At 47.0% G+C, this 13,937-nt stretch overlaps 1 protein-coding gene across 3 annotated transcripts in view; it reads left to right on the forward strand.

The window, feature by feature from the left end:
• Positions 1–13,937, forward strand: part of VIL1 (villin 1) — a 426,415-nt gene that overhangs the window by 381,344 nt on the left and 31,134 nt on the right. For all 3 annotated transcript variants that reach the window (XM_069616842.1, XM_069616840.1, XM_069616841.1), the window contains exon 19: positions 3,859–3,999. In XM_069616842.1, the coding sequence (XP_069472943.1) occupies positions 3,859–3,999 (141 nt within the window). The remainder of the gene's footprint in view (positions 1–3,858; positions 4,000–13,937) is intronic.

Below are 13,937 nucleotides of genomic sequence, written 5' to 3' on the forward strand. Positions count from 1 at the left end.
ACGGAAAGTGCTGGGGCCTGGCATCGAGGGCATGAGATGCTAGAAGTCATGGAAAGTCCAGGGGCCTGGCATGGAGGGCATGAGGTGGCAGAAGTCATGGAAAGTCCTGGGGCCTGGCATGGAGGGCATGAGGTGGCAGAATTCATGGAAAGTGCTGGGGCCTGGCATGGAGGGAAAGAGGTGGCAGAAGTCATGGAAAGTGCTGGGGCCTGGCATGGAGCGCATGAGGTGGCAGAAGTCATGAGAAGTGCTGGGGCCTGGCATGGAGGGCAGGAGGTGGCAGAAGTCATGGAAAGTCCTGGGGCCTGGCATGGAGGGCATGAGGTGGCAGAATTCATGGAAAGTCCTGGGGCCTGGCATGGAGGGAATGAGGGGGCAGAAGTCATCCTTATAATTCTTTATTGATTTCATGGCAGAAGAAACAGAATGGAATACATGCACTCACAGAAAGGAAGGAATGCAGCCGGGCTACCAATCCTTTCAGGGGGGGGGGGCATCCCCCAAGCCCCTGCCATCCCCTCCCCCTCTTTTTTTAAATAGAATGTAGAACGATATTATGTGCCACTATTATTACATTCCTGGAATATTTAGTTATCTCTGTTTCTGTGAACAACGTTTTGGGAAACAACGATATCACTGGCTACGTGAGAACGTATTATAGCTCCCAGTGCCTCCACCTGCCTAATAGGGTGGGCAAGAGACACACACGGGCACTCCCACTGGGCCTGTGTAATTCCCCCCCACAGTATGCACGTTCAGTGCACAGGTGTATGCATGTTTCATAGTTCCCCAATCTCCGCGTTGAATGTATGGGTTACCCCTTCCCCACCTGGCTCGCCCTCACCTATGCAATCACCATAGTAATGCAATGGCACCCTACCCAGGGACTGCCTCGGCATTTCCCAGAGACGTGTCAGGCCAACATTTGAAATAAATAGAAATACAAATGCAAGATGCAAATGCCTACTCAGATATAGTGGAGATAGCAACATTGAATGTTACTCACATAATTATGCAAGCAGTTCTATCGCCTGTACAGCCTTATGCTAAGCGCTTGCCCCAAGAATAGTATTACCCTAACGAGTGCTGCCCTCTGCCGCAGAAACTCATGTACATCTTTAGACATGCATGTGTTTTCAGGCATAGATGTAGCGACAGGTATCAGTGGCGCGGGTGATGTAATAGACATCAACCAGTCTCCTTCACTCTCTTGGTTCAAGCCCACCCGAAAGTGGGTCCTTTTTAAAGATCATCATATGTTTGGCATGACAGTAAATGTAATGTAATGGTTGGTTTGTAATGCGCCTATACACGTGTGCCTCAAGTGGGGAGAGGGGGGTGATCCTACGAGGCCTTGGTCATTCGGATCGCGCAAGTGCAGGTATTTATAGCGCAGTGTTTGTTTTGTTGTAGGTTTTTGTTAATTTATTTTAATTATTACGTTATTTAGTCTGCCCTCTTTTGGTAGGAGGTCTTGCTGAAAGCACAGATCAATGGCTAACATCAGCTCAGATGCCTTGTGGGTAATAATTCAGGCAGCATCTAATTTAGAACATCACCAGGCCTCTTTTGGGAGATCCATTTATTTAGTACAAGTTATTCAATCATCTTTTGAGAGGGGGATGGGAACAGGAGCTGGGCCTCACTAGGGGGGAGGTTATTCCCATTGTTTTAATATTATTTTGGAAGTTGACATATGGGGACCTAAATATAGGATGTTTGCAATGTACTTCCTGTATTTCTGGGAAGTATTTTTGTAAGAGCTAGTCAGACATTATGACTCGGTCTCTGCCTCCTTGCTATCCTGGCGCATAATCCCTGTCTATTGGATACACAGTCGCACAATCCCACCAACAGGCTCTGAGATCTCTATTGGCTACACAGTCACTCTCTCATCCTGGCTCCCAATCCCATCCACAGGCTCTGAGATCTCTATTGGCTACACAGTCACTCTCTCATTCTGGCGCCCAATCCCATCCACAGGCTCTGAGATCTCTATTGGCTACACAGTCACTCTCTCATTCTGGCGCCCAATCCCATCCACAGGCTCTGAGATCTCTATTGGCTACACAGTCACTCAACCTGGTGCCCAATCCCAGCCACAGGCTCTGAGATCTCTATTGGCTACACAGTCACTCTCTCAACCTGGCGCCCAATCCCAGCCACAGGCTCTGAGATCTCTATTGGCTACACAGTCACTCTCTCAACATGATGCCGATCCCATCCGCAGGATCTGAGATCTCTATTGGCTACACAGTCACTCTCTCATTCTGGCGCCCAATCCCATCCACAGGCTCTGAGATCTCTATTGGCTACACAGTCACTCTCTCATTCTGGCGCCCAATCCCATCCACAGGCTCTGAGATCTCTATTGGCTACACAGTCACTCTCTCATTCTGGCGCCCAATCCCATCCACAGGCTCTGAGATCTCTATTGGCTACACAGTCACTCTCTCATTCTGGCGCCCAATCCCATCCACAGGCTCTGAGATCTCTATTGGCTACACAGTCACTCTCTCATTCTGGCGCCCAATCCCATCCACAGGCTCTGAGATCTCTATTGGCTACACAGTCAATCTCTCATTCTGGCGCCCAATCCCAGCCACAGGCTCTGAGATCTCTATTGGCTACACAGTCACTCTCTCATTCTGGCGCCCAATCCCAGCCACAGGCTCTGAGATCTCTATTGGCTACACAGTCACTCTCTCATTCTGGCGCCCAATCCCAGCCACAGGCTCTGAGATCTCTATTGGCTACACAGTCACTCTCTCAGGGAGGTTTATACATGTTTTCCATAGAGCTATGCAGTCAGGCTCTGATCGCAGCATGCTGGGGACCAACCCCCATCCTTAACAAACCCTGAAAGCCACAAAAGAAGGTGATGCCGGTCAAGGGTTTGTGAAGTGTGGCCCTTCCCGCCCTGATGTCTGAGACATCATGTGTCCATTAGTCAGCCCGCTAAAAAGAGAAGCACAAACGCCCCCTCCTCCCCCCGCCCCCTACTAAGTGGTCTTAAATTCACTTTGCTATTTGATATCACACCCACAGCTGCAAACCCCCTACAGCTTCTAGCGAGACCTGTGGGAGGCCTGCCATCTACCTCAGGCAGGCCCTCACCGCAGTCTCCCTGCCTAGTGCACGGGGATCATGTCATTTTAATGATACACACTGCTTAATATGGGGGGAAAAATGCAGTTTGCCAATAAAAAGCCGCATTTCTGACCCTCTTTGTAAGGTCTTGACCCGCAGTCACTAGAGCAAAGATGGGGTCACCAGAGCAAAGATGGGTCACCAGAGCAAAGATGGGGTCACCAGAGCAAAGATGGGGTCACCAGAGCAAAGATGGTAATCTGACATCTTTGAGTCACAAGCAACTGAGTAGCCCAAAGAGGGGGTGGGGGGAGTATACCAGGAGGGTGCCTTTTATATAGTGTATTTTAGATAAGGTGGGAGGGGTTACAGTGCTTGTAATCCGCTGGGGAAAAGGAGGAACTCAAATGTGTTATCCTTTTGCAGCATAAAGCTAAGGTGCGTTGAGGACCCATAATAGAGATGTTTATGGAATTGCACGCATGGACTTGGGCACAGAGGACTCAACTGGTCATTCCACTGAGGTTAATTATGTTTGTACCTTTTGAGTGGGGAAAAAAATAACACCATTATCTAACCACCAACAGAGTTCCCAGTATCTGCTATAACAGCGGTCACAAAAAACGTCACGTTGAAGTGGATAAAGCAGAAAAAGAACCTTTAGTCCCCACCAAAGCCACAGTCTCCTGAGCACAGACTATGAACGAACTGGGATGCAGCAAAACCTCCAGTCTGAGGCACTAACTTTCTCTCTCTCGCCTCCTGTAGGATGTCACCAGTATCCAGATGGACTCCTTCACCTCCACAACCAGCTTCACGTCGGGGGTATTTAAAACCTACCCAGCGGAGGACCTCGTCAACAAGACAGCCGATGAGCTGCCCGAGGGTCTCGATGCCTCCAGGAAGGAGGTGAGATGCCAGCCCTCTTGCCCCTCTGCACTTGTACACTCGGCTGCCGCAGAATGTTGGTCTTTTTCCGTGGGGGGTTCTCGCTGTATTTCTGATCCCTCTTTTCATCTTCTCTGGGTCCCTGCATTATGGGGGTTGTGAGGGTGTGTATTGCACTTGGGGACTCTTCATATTGAACCGAAGGGCCACCGTGGTCTTCCCTGGCATTAACAAGGTTCCCCACACACAGGATGGTGGCGTTATTTCACCCACCTAAGCCCACATAGAGAGACGCATTATGCACCCATGGCAGATGCTCCAGGGCTCCCCGACATCAGGGTGGGGAGGGTGCAGGTGCCAGTTCTTTTAAGTTGAAGATTTGATGAACCAGTTTCCCAAAGAAAGACGCAAAATGGGGCGAGTACCTGGGCATCTAATAACAGTGCCTGGCAAATGCCTAACACTTATACACAAGCCAAAACTATAGGCTTTGTCAATGCTTGTTTTGAACAGGACTTCAGTGAAGGACACACCTAGTGCTTATAAATCGAGTGGCTGAACGTAGAACTGGTTAAGACATTTTTTTTTACACCAGCAGTGGGTTTATAGCTCCAATTAAGTCATTAACTCTCAGAAGGCTGCTTTGAAAAAACACTGGCAGGCACTTGAGAGTGTAAAGTCTGATGGTAAGGCTTCATTAAAGTGAGTCCAAAGAGTTCCCATGAGGAGGTGTTCTGGGCGGTGAGTGGCAGGAAGTGGGTGGGAACAAGCATAGGGATTAGCATGGCCATAGGCAGTCAATGGGTGGGCAAATAACCAAACACCTTCAAGCTTTGCGTCTCTCCTCATATGACAATTCTCCCTATCTGTACTCGAATGCAAAAACAGTGGTCGAAGTGCGCGGGAACGGTCAGTAGCGGTGTTCCACCACTTTTGTTTTTTACTGTTATTTTTTTACTGTTAGCCGCTCCACAACCTTTGCAACCATTTTCACCATTCCCGAACTGTTCTTTGTGAAGATAAAGCACACTTCTCCATGTTACTACTGGCTTTCAGTTGCAGCTAAAGTGAAATCTGTTTCAACTCTATTGGCTGTCAACCAGCATGACTGCAACCCTTAAAAAATGTGTTGCACGTTGCTATCTTCCTTCCTACTCTGTCCCCCGCCTGAGTCACAGCGCCACTACTTTTTTGGTACACTTCTGCCACTGTGCAAAATTGCCCAGACTAAAAATGTGGGTTATACCGAGTGGGCCCAAGCAGATGTCCAAATGAATTCCTTTAATGCGGGTAAGGTTCATACAAAGTAATGTAATGTAAATAGACTTTTAGAGCGCAAACACATGGCCCAAAGGCATCAGGGCACTAGTACAGACTGATCCGGGTGAGAAGGGGTTTCAGGTTCTTACAGAACTGCAGGTAATCACCTGCTTCTCTAAGGTGTAATGGTAGAGAGTTCCACAGGGTAGGAGCGAGAACAGAGAATGATAATCCTCCTGCGCGTACTCTTCGATAGAGAGTCATTTTTAGCAAGTTGTGGGAGGATGAACGAAGAGGCCTAGCAGATTTATAAAGGACCAGTCTAGAGTGCAGATCCTATGCACCAGTTCCATGCATGGTACGATGAACCAGGCACAAGATTTTGAATTGAATCTGGCTATGAATGGGCAACCAGTGTAGATGGCGCAGTAGATCCGCAGAATGGGAAAGCCTCGGAGCTCCAAGAGCCAGCCTGCCCTAGATAGATGCCATTGCAGTAGTCAATGGAGCCCATGATGGAGGAAGTGACAACCTTCCCCCGCGATCCTGGAGGAAGAAGGCGGAGAATTTTCCTCAACACCTTCAATTTAAGAAAGCCAGTTGGACACACTGCAGAAATGTGGGCCTCTCTAGATCCTGAAGAGAGGAGTTTCACCCCCAAACTGCTTACCGCATGGACTGGCTCTGGACAGGAACCCAAGGAAGCAGCCAGTAGTCGGCACACCCCCAGGTAAATGGGCCCCTAGGAACCTGCCCCAGCCAACTCGGCCCATTGCCTTCTGTAACTGCCTCTCAGCTTGGAACCTCTTCCTTGACTTGACCCTAAACATTCTGCTGGCAGATTCTGTGCTGGAACAGTCCCATAACTCGCGGTCCAGCAGCTGTAGGCACCATATAATCATAATATACCAAATTACTGCTCCCCAGTATTACAGTGGGATTTGTGAATTGTTTCATCGTATATAATCGTACCAATACCGTATTCAGTTGACGCCGAGCTCTACGGCGTGATGTGCATTTGTTTCTCAGAAAGCATGTACAAGCGAGAGAAAGCTGCACTCTGAAAAGTACATCCGCGGACAATTGTCTGCTCGCCCTGCCTAGAATGCTCTTCTGTGGCTAAACACATCCCTACCCGCATGGTGTCACCTGCCTTAATACATGTGGTAGGTGGGCACAGCTTCTGCTCACTTAAATCATTACATTTGGAGTGGTCGTAACTTACATATAAGAATGGGGTGCAAACCAAATGTTAAGTGCCTCTGTGTTAGGCACACAAAATAATTGGGAAGCAAAGGACCAATGCTCCCTTAGCCTTTGGTGTGGGCTGCACACCCTAACATCCTCTCTGTGGTTATATAATGCTCCCTTAGCCTTTGGTGTGGGCTGCACACCCTAACATCCGCTCTGTGGTTATATAATGCTCCCTTAGCCTTTGGTGTGGGCTGCACACCCTAACATCCGCTCTGTGGTTATATAATGCTCCCTTAGCCTTTGGTGTGGGCTGCACACCCTAACATCCGCTATGTGGTTACATAATGCTCCCTTAGCCTTTGGTGTGGGCTGCACACCCTAACATCCGCTATGTGGTTATATAATGCTCCCTTAGCCTTTGGTGTGGGCTGCACACCCTAACATCCGCTATGTGGTTATATAATGCTCCCTTAGCCTTGGTGTGGGCTGCACACCCTAACATCCGCTATGTGGTTATATAATGCTCCCTTAGCCTTGGTGTGGGCTGCACACCCTAACATCCGCTATGTGGTTATATAATGCTCCCTTAGCCTTTGGTGTGGGCTGCACACCCTAACATCCGCGATGTGGTTATATAATGCTCCCTTAGCCTTTGGTGTGGGCTGCACACCCTAACATCCGCGATGTGGTTATATAATGCTCCCTTAGCCTTTGGTGTGGGCTGCACACCCTCGCAAGTTTTTATAGTTCCACAAAAAGCAAACTCCTTTGTATTTGTGCTCGGTAACAACTAGCTTAGATTTTATTAGTTAAACATTAAATGCAGATGCACCGATCGCCAATGCATTTCGGACTAGGAAATGGTGAGGAATTCTGCAATGGACACAAGCAGACGTACACACACGACGACTGTGATGTTTGACGGCCGTACCAGGTCGCCAAAGGACTAGACTCGCGACGAGTCTTGCAGATGGCATGTAAATGCCCCGAGGAAGGACTTTGTAGTCTGAAATGCATCATCGATTGGTACATCTGCATTTAATATTTAACTAATAAAATATAAGCCTGTTTTTGGTGAACAAAAGTGCAAAGGAGCTTGCCTTATATGGAACTATAAAAACTTGCGAAGAAGAATATGACAAAAAGAACAAACGTTATTTAAACCACAGAGCGGATGTTAGGGTGTGCAGCCCACACCAAATGCTAGACAGCATTGGTCATTTTCTTCCCAGCTGCCTTACACACTAATCATTGTTACCCTGCCTACAAGATCAATGCCTTCCTTCAACTTCAACGGGATCGCCCTCCTAGGAAACCCGTTCACCTTTCCAACAGTGTTCATCTCCATCAACCCCACTAGGGCGAGCTGCAAAAAACATTTTTTTTCGCTGCCTTGGGGAACCAACAGGTTGAGAGGTACGTCTTCACTCAGACTGCACAGGTACGCACGCATAAAACATTATATCGCGCAGAGGCAGGACTCGCCATGCGCACCGTCACAAAAGCAGCCCTGCTTGTCCAGTTCAATTAAACTACCAATACAAGAATGCATTATGGTGGTAAATGAAATCCAAGTCTCCAAGACTGGAATGGTGATATAATATGCTATGATATGCAATTTATAACGTGCCTAAGTGTTTCTAGGCGCAACAAGACAAGACAGGGGAAACAAAGGGAGGACAAATCAACGCTCTTACTAGGCTTTGTGTCATTCAGATCGCACAAGTACATGGAAGCGGGAAGGGGAGAAGTGCCAGGGGGGAGGGGAAGGAAAAGTGCAGTTAACTCACAAGTGCAGCCAGTGGGTGGCTCATAAGTGCAGAGAGAAGAGACTGTAGGGTTGCAGATACAGACCCTTAAGTGCTGAGAAGCCCGGAGGCAGTGCAAGGCCAACTGGACATGCAGAAGCCTGGGTTCAGAGGGTGAGGTGAACAGTGCACGGAGCAGTCAAGTACATCATCAGGGGAGAGGAAGAGAGAAAGCAGAAGCAAAAAGGAAGGTCTTGAGTTGCTTCCGGAACTGGAGGTGGTTCTGCTCAAGTTTGGGGGATGCAGGGAGCCTGTTCCAGGGGGAGCCCCAGCCGAGGAGAGAGATCTGCCCCCAACTCTCTGCTTGGAGAAGTGTCTGACCCTCAGAGAGTTGGAGGCGGATGAGCAGAGAGCTCGAGAAGGAAGATGTTTTGGAAGAGAAAGTTCGCAGAAGAGTGATTCCAGGCCACAGAAACCTTGTGGACAATGCAGAGGGTCTTGAACGTGATCCTTGCAGCCATGGGGAGCCAGTGAAGAAATTGTAGTGCTGGAGAGATACGATCCCTGGGCTGGAGGCCAAGGGCAAGTCTTGCCATCCTGTTCTGGATAAGTTGTAAAGGTCAAAGAGTAAAGGCAGGCAGATTTAGAAAGAGGATGTTGCAGTAGTCAGCCTAGAGAGGACCAGAGCTCTGGAGACAGTGAGCTTTTAGGGGACAGTGAGAAAAGGAAGACTATGTCTGAGGAGGTGCAGGTGATAGTTTGACTTCTTAGAGACCTCAGAAATGTGAGGAGAGAAGGAGAGGGTGGAGTCAAATAAGGAAGCAACAGGAAGGAAGGAGCAGGTTGAGGGCCCAATGTGGGTGGCCAGAGAGAGAGAGAGACGAAAGATGTCCCAATGAGGAGGATCTCTGTCTTACTGGCATTAAGGCAGACATTGTTGGCGGCACACCATTCCGGAATTGTGGCCAGACAGTCTAGTATGAGAGAAGAAGCAGAGGTGGCTGAGGGGAGCCTGAAAGAACGCTGGGTGTCATCCGCATTTCAATGAAAATTGGAGCAGAAAGTAGCGATGCGGTGGGCAAGAGGTGCCTGGTACTGGTTGGACAGTCAGGGAGAGAGGTTTGAACCCTGGGGAACACCACAAGTAGAGAGAGCGATAGAAGAGAGGAAAGACCCCAGCTGGGCCTGAAAGGGCCAGTGTTAGGAAGATTTCTCTTTACTGCACCTTTCCTTCCAACTTTATGGAACCTCCAAACTTTCTGCTTTTATTTTTGATTCTGACCGGCTCTTTTTGCAGTGCAGTAAATCCTTAAGCTTCACTACACTGCCTTTGGCTCATATGTTATGGGGAAACTGACAGGTCCTTCAGACTGTCAGTACTGGGAAACATTGTTTCCCTTAGTCGTGTTACTGTGTTACTACTTTTGGTAACCTGTGTATCACCTGTGGTAACATTTTATCATTGTACAATGCAGCTTAGACTGCAATACAATGGGGTAAGTGTTTGTTTTGCCCTAGACTAACACTCAGAGGATTTTGGGTTACTCTACTTGTGCTTAAAGGATAAGCTGGTGACAGTAGTGACTTTTTCCCACTTTTGGGGACTTTTTGTTTTAGCCTTATTGCGTTTACCGCGTTTGGCTACTAACTGTGGCTTCTTGTCAAACATGGCCGTGCCACGAGAATATTCGCTTGTCCTTTTGCCATCTTCCTGGCAAGAGAGGCAGTGCCTGAGAAAGAAGCTTTTGGCGGGCGACTGGAGGGATGTGTGTGTTTGCTGGCATGATGTGGGCTGGGACTGGCTGGTCCCACTGCACAACTAAAAAACAATAGGAGGGAAATCAGGTATAAATGAGGATAGCGGGGGGGTTAAACCTGACGTTTATGAACCTTTAACAAAAGAGAGGCCCCCACGCTAATTTAGGTTATCGACACACAATTTTACTGGATGCTAAAGGGATACTCACACTTATGGGAACAATGCAAATCTAGAGAATTGAAGTTCTAGGAAAATACAACCTAACTTCATCAAAAATTCTGTTAAAAAGTGATACATTTTAATATAAATAGTAATTACATAAAAGCACATAAAAACTAACATACAAAACTCGAAAAAAGTGGCAAGTGCTTCACAAACAGTGCTAAATATTCATTGTCAAAACAACTGGTTTTGTGCAAAATTTGCAATTGATCAGTATCTCTTCTCTGGGATACTTTAATGGCATCAAGTGTACAAGTCAAAGATGTAAACAGTTATAAATACTTTTAACAATGGTTCTTCACTAAACATTAAACCACACAATAATTACATCCAGAGACCATCATTGTGTAATGTCTCTGGTTCCGGTGCCTGAGTCAATATATACATAAAATGCATCAGGATTAATTAGTGTTAGTTTAGATACTACTCTGTTGTATCTATGCGAACCCTGGTCCCACTACACAAACTGATTTCAGTGTGTCTGAGTGGTATGCATAATGTTCCCGCCAGTGGCCCTGCTTGTGGTGTGTGTGTATGGGCTAGTCCTGTCATTGGCTAGTGAGGGCAGCAGCTCTTACCTGGCTTTTAGGATATGAATAGGACCCCTGCATCCACTCTTCAGAGATCCTGGAGAAACCCAAAGGAGCCAAGAATCCTATCCAGCTGTGAGACCTGCAAAGAAACCAGAAACCTGTCAGACGACGCCTTGGCTACCAACTTCTGCTGCTTTCCTGGAGGAGCCCTGTCTTGCTGAAGATCTTTAGCAATCATGCAAAGGAGCTGTGACCCTTGGAGTGGAGGAAACATCCATTCCTAATGTCTGCTCAGTATTCTGCAAAGGAGAGCGTTCGGAAGTGCCCCGGGACCGTCCTGTAGCTGACCAGCTCTGAATTTGGGCTACCGTGCTGCCGGCATCACCATTCCGAGTTTCGACCTGGAACTTGGGGGATCCTCAGCCGTCCCTACAAGACTCAACTCTGCAAAATGTCGACGTCCTATCTTCAAGGGGACCCGAGATAGGAGGGAAAGTCTGACTGCAGCAGTTGAGTCCCTTTGAATCGCCATGTTGCAGTGACCACCGTCTGAAATCGCTTACCGGACCAAGTCCATTCCAGTCCTGAGAGGGGTCCTGCATCGATTGTTGCTGCATTCTTCATTCGAGAGTCCTTGCAACAGTGAAAGACACCAACCGGAGATCAGCTAGAACCTGCAACCCCTGAAAATCGAGGACTGCAATTTACGGCGGGAAACAGAACCTCAGACCCTCTTCCTTTGTCATGCCAAGTCTGTGGAAGAATCAGAGTACGGGGAGTAAGTTACAGAGCTCCCTACCATTATAAGTCAATGGGTTTATAATAAACCTTTATTCTAACACTTTTGGCTTTGCCATTGCATGCTTGCGCAAGATTTCTGAAAGTTGAGGCTACTTCCGTTAGCTAGTTTCACTTGTACTCTAACCATAATAACCCTTCACTGGACCCCAGAGACCCTACCTGCATGTTTTCCTGCTTCAAAGATTCTGTGGAACTTTAACCTGAACTATTGGGCAAAAGGCCCCAGACAATTTAGGGCTGGACAATTTAAGTTAGGGATCATTCTCTTTGGACCTTGTGTGCAAAATATTAATCTTACCTTTCCTTTGCAGGAGTCTGTGATATATATTATGCCCTATAATAAGTGCATGTATATATGTATCTATTTTTATCTGTGTTGTGTGATAAACCTACTTGCTAGTAGTCATTTTTCTATAGTGTGTTTTGACCAATGAATAATAACTGTATTTTTATACATCCTGTCTAAGTGTAATCTGCGATTCCCATTGTGTGACCTCATTGTGGACCCTTTACAAGCTCACCACCTCTGTAGAACGTGGCCTAGACCGCCTGTCACTGCTACCTGAAATGGTTTGGCTACAGCTCCCCAGAGTTGTGCCTGTCACAATATAGGTTGGCCTTCTATATATCTGTCCACCAGGCCAGAGTATAAAGAATCAGTCCTAACAGTCGGTCAGTGAGAAAGGAGGTCAACCATGTCAGGGCCTGATCAGTGATACCCAGGTTGTCACAGGGGCGTTTAAGCAGAATGGCATGGTTGACAGTTTCAAAAGCAGAGGATAGATCGAGGAGAATGAGGACAGAAGGGAGATTAGAGTCAAGATTGGAGAGCAGGGCTTCACGGGTGGTCAGGAGAGCAGTTTCTGTGCTTCTGGCAGCTCTGAAGCCAGACTGGTGGTCGTGGAGGCAACCAACAGATTCAGTGTGGAGATTAAGCTGGGAGATGGCCAGCTTCTCCAAGAGTTTGCCCAGGAATGGGGTGATGGAGATAGGGCTATAGTTAGCTGAAGAGGAAGGATCGGCTGAGGGCTTCTTTAGAAGGGGGTGCACAAGGAAGTGCTTAAGGAGGTGTAAGGGAAAGTTCCAGTAGCAAATGAGGGATTGCAGAAATTGGCCATGGCTGGAGCAAGAGTGTCGATGTCCTGTGTGTGCCCCATTGACGCGAAGTAATATGGGAACCTGAAAATAAAAGCGCTGCCTTGTTGACCAAAGGGATTAAAAGCATCAGGTTGTGTTTCAGACAACATCTATTTATCATACTCCCATGGACTGATGAAAGAAATCTGAGAATTAACCGAATGGGACCCATTTTATCAACATAGGTAAAAAATAAAACAAATGATCTCCATCAGTACTTATTCCTAGAACAGGAGGACCCGAAGCTCCTCTTCACGTGATGCCCCCCACAAGCGTCCGCATCACGTGACTTACGTATAACGTTCTATAGAGCATAATTCCTACGTGAAATAACTGTTATTTGGAAAGTTTTTAATGATTATAAAATTAATTCAGATAAATATATCCTTTTTATTAAAATGTGTGCAATGGATTCCTTTTTTTCAACAAAATTAAAATGATGCAAAGAAAGGTGCAATTTTATAAGTTACTTTTATCAAAACGTAACATTCTAAGTTTGGATGTGATATACCAACATAAAACTGTAAACAATTACATTTCAAGATGGCGGCTCTGTTGGAACAAAAATGGCTGACAAATTCAGCACGTTAAAGCGTGCAAAAAGGGGTGCGGTTTGAGGGAAGATGGTTGGGAATGGGAGGAAAATCATATAGATTTGACTTAGAGATGGGCGTTAAATGGGGGGACACATAGCCAAACAACACAAATCCATCCTCATATATCATCTGCATTGAAAAGCATTAGAGGCCCTCATTCGAAGCGCCTATTTCAAGCTGCTAAAGCTCGTATTTTAATGACAATAGCTTTGGCTTAAAGATAGCGCTTTTAGCACCACCTAATAGCCCAAACTAAAAATGGCTGAGGTCACTGCCCTATTAGTTTTCATGGATTGAGTTTGAATTTTATTGGCACAGAAAAATCAGGCACCAACCCAGACAGCCCATTGGGAGGCACAAGCCAAATGCCTCCATGACAGTTGATTCTTGTTTTGACGAAAGGATGCTTTATTTCAAGGCAGGCTCGTTTACAATATAAACATCTGTGGCATATTGCCTTTCATCCTGAGAAGTCTCCTTCCCCTAATCAAAATATGTCAATCTCTTTGCCCTACCACCACCTCTATTGACCCCTCCCTAAGTACATTGTCTCCTCACATTTCCCTAATGGGTTCTCCCATCCTCGTTCTTTCTTCTCCATGCTTCTTTCCTTTCCCCTTCCATCTCAGGTGTAACTAGGAACAGCTGCCATCCCCCCCCCACATTTATTAACTGCTTCTCTCCGACGCTTAGCATAACCCCCCCCCTC

The sequence above is a fragment of the Ambystoma mexicanum genome, chromosome 9, assembly GCF_040938575.1.
Source record: "Ambystoma mexicanum isolate Mex_15411 chromosome 9, UKY_AmexF1_1, whole genome shotgun sequence".
In the NCBI taxonomy this organism is placed as follows: domain Eukaryota; kingdom Metazoa; phylum Chordata; class Amphibia; order Caudata; family Ambystomatidae; genus Ambystoma; species Ambystoma mexicanum.